The sequence below is a fragment of the Ochotona princeps genome, chromosome 4 (genome assembly GCF_030435755.1).
Source record: "Ochotona princeps isolate mOchPri1 chromosome 4, mOchPri1.hap1, whole genome shotgun sequence".
NCBI lineage: Eukaryota > Metazoa > Chordata > Mammalia > Lagomorpha > Ochotonidae > Ochotona > Ochotona princeps.
This window is the reverse complement of record NC_080835.1, coordinates 11,314,776-11,322,807: the sequence shown is the minus strand read 5'-3', so window position 1 is coordinate 11,322,807 and position 8,032 is coordinate 11,314,776. Positions and strand designations below refer to the sequence as shown.

Genomic DNA, 8,032 nt, shown 5'->3' with positions numbered 1-8,032 from the left:
TGGCCTCATCTTAGAGGGAGAAGCCCAAAACTAAGAATTACTCATTAAATGATCATTAATAGTTGCTAGTGCTGACAATATCATTTCCTAAGTGACATATTGTTTTCCCTCCTGCAACAAAGGGGAGAAATATAAATGTATAATGGTGTTGTTTTTTATTGTAATGCCTACCACTTCCAAGCATGAAAGGTTGCAGTCATGCTCTTAGTTTCTCATCATGGCAGCAGTCTTTCAGGGAAAATGTCTCTGTGCTGCCTCTCTGACATTTCTCTTTTATATATATATGAAAATATTGAGGTGCCAAGGAATTAAACTAAGAAGAGAAAGTGTTCTTTCACGGAGTAAATTTCTGATTTTTAGACATGATCATGTATGAAGGTGCTGGACTTGCATGTGGTATTGCTGAAGAAGCAAGGTAAGACCCCCACTCAAATGAATTGTCTTCATTGATTCAGGAAACTAACTAGAAAACAGTCCATTAGAGTGGCACCATGTCTCCCTTGTGTTATTAAGGAATCAGGTTTGAATGTTTTGAATATTTTCTTTCTTTTTTATTATTTTTTATTGGAAAGGCAAATATACAAAGATGAGGGACACAGAGGAAGCTCTTCTGTCTGCTGGTTCACTCTCCAGGTGGCCACAATGGCCGATGTAAGGTGATCCAAAGCCAAGAGCCAGAAGCTTCTTCTAGATCGCCCGTGTGAGTGTAGAGTCCCAAGGCTTTGGGCTGTCTTCTACAGCTTTCCCAGGCCACAAGCAGGGAGCTGGATGGGAAGCGGAGCAGCCGGGACATGGAACCTGTGCTCATAAGGGATCCTGGTAGATGCAAGGTGAGAACTTCAGCCACTAGGCTATCACACCAGGACCTGAACATTTTCTTACATTTGTTTCATACAATCAAGAGGTTTTAACACTAAAGTGTCTGTTAGAGTAAATGTGCCATATAACAAGGAGGAAAACTAAAGAGGGTTATTAGTTCTAGTTTTGTTAAATGCACATTTGTTTAATTTTAAACTGATCATTTAAGATATTTAGATATCAGTTTTCAGTTTCAAAAAGAATGGTATATTATTTATCTTAACTAAGACAGGCTTGCAAAGAGGATCAAATAGGATATCAACATAACACAGTATTGTAATAATAAAAGCTTATGCTAACATTTTTAAACTAGAGTAGAAATGGACACTAAAATAGGTAAATGAGGTTCCATCTGCTGTTTTACTGACATGGAGGAATATATAAATTATACAAGACACACTATTTCTCAAAATGATGAGATCTAAAATGCACTCTGACTCTTCCACCACAGATACAACCTGTTTGGGAAGCCCAGTTTATGAAGCATTACACAGTGACTACAATACTGCAATATAAATAAGATGAACTGCCGTTAACCTTGCATCTGTTGATAAATGTGAAATCAACACTTTCCTTGAGAATTAAGAACAGCATAGTATTTACTGATAGATGAACAAGTTGTTCTGGTTTATGAAACAGCTCTAGGTCAATAAATAAATCTTTTTAAGAAATTTGTTTTAGGGGCCGGCACTGAGTTCATAGGTTATTTCTTCACCTGCAACAACAGCATCCCATATGGGTGCTGGTTCCAGTCCCTGCGGCTCCACCTCTTATCTAGCTCCCTGCTTAGTGTCAGCAGAGGGTGACTCAAGTCCTTGAGCCCTGGCACCAATGTGGGAGACCCAGAAGTTCCTGGATCCTTGATTGGATCAGATCAGCTCTGACCATTGTGGCCATTTAGGGAGTGAACCAGTGAAGGGAAGATTTCTCTGTCTCTGCTTCTATCTGCTTTTCAAATGAAAATAAAGTAAATCCTTATAAAATTTTATTTTATGTATTCAAAAATTGAGGAGAGAAATACCTTTCCATCTATGGTTTCACTGCATGAATGGCCACAACAGACCATTGCACAAAGCTGAACCACAAGCAAGAAACTCCATGCAGGACTCCACATGGGTACAAGGGTCCAAGAATGTGGGTCATCTTCTGCTTCTTTCCCAGGCATGTTAGCTGGGAGATGGATGGAAGGATTCAGAATACCTTGATTTTAGATCTTACCTCTGTTAATTTCGTCAGCCTTCAGCACATAACTAAATGCCAGTAACTTCAGTTTCTACATCTGTAGGTAACAAATCATATTTTGCATGACATGAAGATTAGCTAAGGAAAAGCAGCTCATTCTCTATAATATGAGCATAAAAATGTTTAACACATTTTACCTATTATAGGTGAACTTATATTAAAAGAAGATAGCACAATCCATAAGACTGGATTTTTTAAAGGTTTATATCTTTTTTTGAAAGGCCAATTTTACAGAGAGACAGTGAGAGAGAGAAAGGGAGAGAGAGAGAGAGAGATTGGTCTTCCATCTGCTGATTCACTCTCCAAATAGCCACAAAGGTCAGAGCTGACGCAATCTGAACTTGGGAGCCAGGAGCTTCTCTCTGAGTATCCTACATGGTGTGCCAGGCCCAGGCACTTGGCTGACTCCCCAGGCCATAAACTGGAAGCTGGATAGGAAATGGAGCAGCTAAGATTCAATCTGGAATTCACATGGGATGCTAGCACCGTATGCAGAGTACTAGCCTGATATACCACTGTGCCAGCCCCAAGATTGGATTCCGTATAGTCCTGGAAACACACTATGTGGTAATTCAATCCACAAGAAGTATCTCATATTTGGAACCAAGAATACTAAAATTTCTCAAAGTTTATTTGTAACTTTTCATTTCTTTTCAATGAATAAAAAGTTTTTAATTTTCTTTTTCAAACAGGAGGATACTGGATTAAAATGTATAAGTTGGTGCGTCATTTTTGCTTTTTTTTCTAGAATTTGAGGCAATACATAACTGTGGTATTGATTCAGTTAGTAGTTTTTCAGGTAATAACCCTGATACCATTAACAGTGGGAGTGAGATCTGCCAAGAATTCTTGACTCTTCAATTATGACTGTTGTCTGCTTAATTGCATTCCTACTCCCTAATCATACATTGACACTCAGAGACCTCGCCTCAATGTCAGTCTAATGATCTCTGTGTCACTCACCATGGGGCTGAACACTCACTCGTATCTGCCCTCTACCCTATACAGAAACAAAGCCAATATACAAGTTTTCAAAAAGCTCGTGGAACATACATATTATGAAAAAAAAAGTGCTGATTTAAAAATATTGTGCCATAATAAGCTGTTATTTTATTACCATGAACTTTTAAAAATACTCTTTTTTTTCATTTTACTTTATTTTTTTGATAATCTTACTTAGTCACTTAGGGTACAAAGCGTCAAGGGCTACAGAAAAGTTGGTAGTACTATTGTTTTCACACTAATATCATCATCATTTTTTTTTCCCTGCATCTGGGGTCAGGGGAGAAACAAAGGGAAAAGCCCCACCCAGCCTCCCTCTGATGTTCTGAGGGTCCTGCTCAAGCAGTTTTGATAGTTCAACAGTTCTGAATTGCTGCCAATCTCGCCATTCCAATCGCGATGAAACCTATTCAGAAGCCACTGGCTGACATAGTCTCTTCATGGTTGGTGTTCTGAGATGAGCAGTTCAGTTGGAGGGATCTCCAAAGAAACTTAGTCTGAGGTGATCCCAAGACCTGATTCTTGTGTGTGCTTGCCACTACAGAGTCCGGCAAAATCTGTCATCCCAGTCAGCTTATGCACATGCTAGTGGTTGCAATTGCTGGGTCAGTTCTATTTCCAGCCCTGTCTTCCACGCGAACCGATGGGTGTTGCAGTCCAGCCTGATACTGTCCACTCCATACTTGGCCCTCACGCAAACCAGTGGGAGCTGCAGCCTAGTTGGGGCAACTCCCCATAACCCCCACGAGGCCTGCCCCCTACCCTGGTTCCCATGCTGGTACCGCAGACTAGTTCAGTCTCTCCCACATCCCATTTAGCTCTCGTACACGTCAAATCCTATTATACTTTCTAGCATAATTCACAATAAAAACTGTGAACTTAGGGGTTGTGCTGTGGTGTATTGGGCTGGGCTTCGGCTGTGGTGCTGAAATTGCATATTGGCTATAGTTCATGTTCTGGCTGCTCCACTTCTGATCCAGCTCCCTGCCTGTGGCCTGGGAGGGCAGTGCAGAATAGATCAGTTCCTTTGGCCCCAGCACCCACATGGGATATCTGGAGGAAGCTTCTGGCTCCTGAATTCAGATTGGCTCAGCTCTGGTCATTGCAACTTGAGGAGTAAACCAGCCAGTGGGTGCTTTGCCTCTCTCTCCTCTCTGTGACTGCCTTTTGAGTGAGCATAAATCTAAAACAAAAAACTATAAAATTTAAACCACAGGAAATCACTACAATCTCACCATGCCATACTTTCCTAACCTAAAATTTCCCACTGCTGCAGCCATATTTATTTTATTTCTGCCCTGGGATAATCTTGCATATACACCTCTTGTCACCATGTATGTGATATACCCTCTGAATATTTTTTCTCCAAAAAGTCCCCTGATTCACCTAGGCATCTGATTAAAAAATCTCATTTTATCTAAAAAAAATTCTCCCAGACTACCATACTTAAAATTACAACCACTTTTTTCTAATCTTACCTTAGCTCTCACTTGGGTTTTCAAATCACTGCTGTATTTTCTTTTTTTATATATATATATACACATAGTTATATTTATTTTATAGATATTTATTTATATTTAATTTTGGGGGTCTCTGGTTTTCTTTCAAAAGTAATACAGTGCTTGTAGAAATTTTGGCAAGCATTTAGGATGTTTAAAGATGTAGCATAAAAGTCACCTGTAATTCTTTTCTTTTTCATGATTTTTTAAAATTATATTGTTGATAATCTTTACATAGTTAATTATGGTAAAAAGGTTCAGGGGCTATAGGGAAGTGGGTAAGACTATTATGTCTATATTGTTTCCTTCTTGCATCTGAGGTAAAGGGGGATATTGAGGAAGAAGCCCTACCCAGTTTCCCACCCACCCCAAGTTCCGGATGTGGGGCATGCTCTGAGATACTTGCTTAAGTGGTTTTAATAGTTCACCAGTTATGAATCGCTACCATTTTCACCACTCCCAGCTCGGTGAGGTTGTTGAAGAACTCACTGATTAACATAATCCATCATAGAGTCTTCATTTGCCCAGTATTTCGCTGCCAACATATAGCTGAGGTGGTTGATTGGTTTGTTCTTTCTTCTGTCTTTTCTTGGCTAGGGTTCTGAGTCCAGCTGTTCGATTGGGGAGATCCCCTAAAAAACTTTGAGATATTCCCAGACCAGATTCTTGTATGTTGTAGCAAGCACAGGGCCCGGCACTGTCCATCTCCATGATCAGCTGGTGGTTGCAATTGCTGGGTCAAACCACTGCTGTATTTTCATTACTCATTTCATTTCATATCTACTCCCCTTTAAAAAATGTGGGTCCCACTGAAATTGTTATTTTTCATTTTTTATATAACATATAGCAATGTGTCACACATGGTAACAATTCAAAAAATATTCCATTCAGAACATATTACTATATTAGTCAATTTTTTAAAGTAGTTCACTTTTTTTGATTTTGCACTTAATATGACAGAGGTCTTTACTTTTCCAAACTTTGGTCCAGTCATCTTGATGCAGATTGGAGGTACATTGTCTTCAAACTTCTTTTTGTCAGAGACAGTACATTTGATTTATCAATAACTCAAAAACTGATTTTGCTATCATAGCATATTTTAGGTCAGGAATTTTTGAAAACAAGGATTGCAATATTGAAATAAGATACAGAGTGACCACACTGATCCTGCTTTCTCATTGTTGCAGGATCCTGTAATTCCACATGGAGAACAGGACAGAAGTGACTGAGTTCCTGCTTGTGGGGTTAACCAATGACCCACATCTGCAGATACTACTCTTCACAGTCTTCTTACTCATCTATCTAGTCACACTGGTGGGGAACTTAGGGATGATAGAGTTAATTCTGTTGGACTCTCGTCTCCACACTCCTATGTACTTCTTCCTCAGTAATCTTTCCCTGGTGGACTTTGGTTACTCTTCAGCGGTCACTCCCAAAGTGATGGCAGGACTCCTCCTCCAAGACAAAGTCATATCCTACCATGCCTGTGCCACCCAGTTCTTCTTCTTTGCTGGCTTCATCACTGTGGAAAGTTTCCTCTTGGCCTCAATGGCCTATGACCGTTATGCAGCAGTGTGTAACCCACTCCATTACACCACCACCATGACAACAAGTGTGTGTACACGTCTGGCAATAGGTTGCTATGTCTGTGGTTTCCTGAATGCCTCCATCCACACGGGCAACATTTTCAGGCTGTGCTTCTGTCAGTCCAATGTCGTAGATCACTTTTTCTGTGATGCGCCTCCTCTTCTGGCTCTCTCATGTTCAGATAGCCACATCAGTGAGATGGTGATTTTTTTTGTGGTGGGTTTCAATGCCCTTTTTGCTATTCTAATCATCTTGATCTCCTATCTGTTTATATTTATCACCATCTTGAGGATGCACTCCTCTGAAGGACGCCAGAAGGCCTTTTCCACCTGTGCTTCCCACCTCACGGCAGTCTCCATCTTCTATGGGACAGTCATCTTCATGTACCTGCAGCCCAGCTCCAGCCACTCCATGGGCATGGACAAAATGGCATCTGTTTTCTATAGTACGATCATTCCCATGCTCAATCCTTTGGTTTACAGTCTGAGGAACAAAGAAGTCAAGAGTGCATTTAGAAAGGCTATGGCAAAGGCAAAATCTTTTATATGATTCATAGTTTAATTACCTGAGGTCCATAATGGAACATTTTCAGTCACCTGTTTCCCATGCAGAGGGAAAATACTTCTCCAGCCTACAAGTTTCTACTGTTCTGTAGCAATTTACTCAGCTCTTTCTTTAGTCTACAAAAGAAAAAATCATTTAAAAATGTGAAAACAGGAAGAGTAGCATAGGAAGAATCACTCAAAAACATAGCATTCTTATTTTTAAAATTCTTTTTAATAAACATGGTCACTCAGTCTCTCATGTGTACATGCACACCCCCACTCTCATAATGCATTGGTCATGACAAATCCTGAAATTCACACCTACAAACATCCTAGCATAGACAATAGTGCAACAGCATTTTTTGTATCAATTTCTTTATTTTATGACACAGTTCAATAGGCTCAGGGTTTTCCCTTTGCCCCTGCCCAGTTCCCTCCACCACTGATTTCCTCCATATTATTACAATAGTTTAGCCCCTCAAAAATATTCATAAGGGCCCAGTGCAATAGTGTAGTGGTTAGGGTCCTCGCCTTGAACGCACCAGGATCCCCTATGGTCACCAGTCTTAATCCCAGTGGCCCTGCTTCCCATCTAGCTCTCTTGTGACCTGGGACAGCAGTAGAGGACTGCCCAAAGCCTTGGGTTCCTGCACCCGCATGGGAGACCTGGAGGAAATTCCTAGCTCGTGGCTCCTGGCCCTGAATTGGCGCAGCACCGGACGTTGCACTCACTTGGGGAGTGAATCATCGGACGGAAGATCTTCCTGTCTGTCTCTCCTCCTCTCTGTATATCTGACTTCCCAATAAAAATAAATAAATCTGCTAAAAATACATATATATTGAAAGAAAAAGTTACATCTCTCCTGAACATACACATATATGTTTTTATCATTATTAGATAAATGACACAATGTAACAACCATTCGAATAGCATGTACGTTATAGTGAATGTAAGAGATCTGGATGTGTATGGGGGATGTGTGTGGGCTAGATGCAAATGCTACACTATTTCATATAAGGAGCATGAGCCCTACAAACTCTCAGGTACAGCTGTATTTTCACATATGTAACTTTGTGTGAGTAAGCATAATATGTGACATATAACATGTAATCATGTACAAGTAAAGTACGTACATAATTTAACAGGTGTTTGGATAGCTAAATGGAGAAGAATGGCAATGCCAAGGAAGAGTTAGAATGCAGGGTGGGAGCAGAAGAGATGGCAAAGGCTACCTCAAGTTATGTTTTAGAAGCTAGATGAGGATTAAAAATAATAAAACTTAGAGCACTTCAAGACAC

At 40.2% G+C, this 8,032-nt stretch overlaps 1 protein-coding gene across 1 annotated transcript; it reads left to right on the top strand.

Moving 5' to 3' along the window:
- The first annotated feature begins 5,804 nt into the window (after nucleotides 1-5,804).
- Nucleotides 5,805-6,737, top strand: LOC101521475 (olfactory receptor 5B12-like). Its single transcript, XM_004585492.2, has one exon. It carries the CDS (start codon nucleotides 5,805-5,807, stop codon nucleotides 6,735-6,737), a length of 933 nt encoding a protein of 310 aa, XP_004585549.2.
- Nucleotides 6,738-8,032: the final 1,295 nt, after the last annotated feature.

Bases quoted from the DNA above. Each gene is read 5' to 3' on its own strand.
- LOC101521475 (XM_004585492.2), top strand. From the start codon at position 5,805: ATGGAGAACAGGACAGAAGTGACTGAGTTCCTGCTTGTGGGGTTAACC.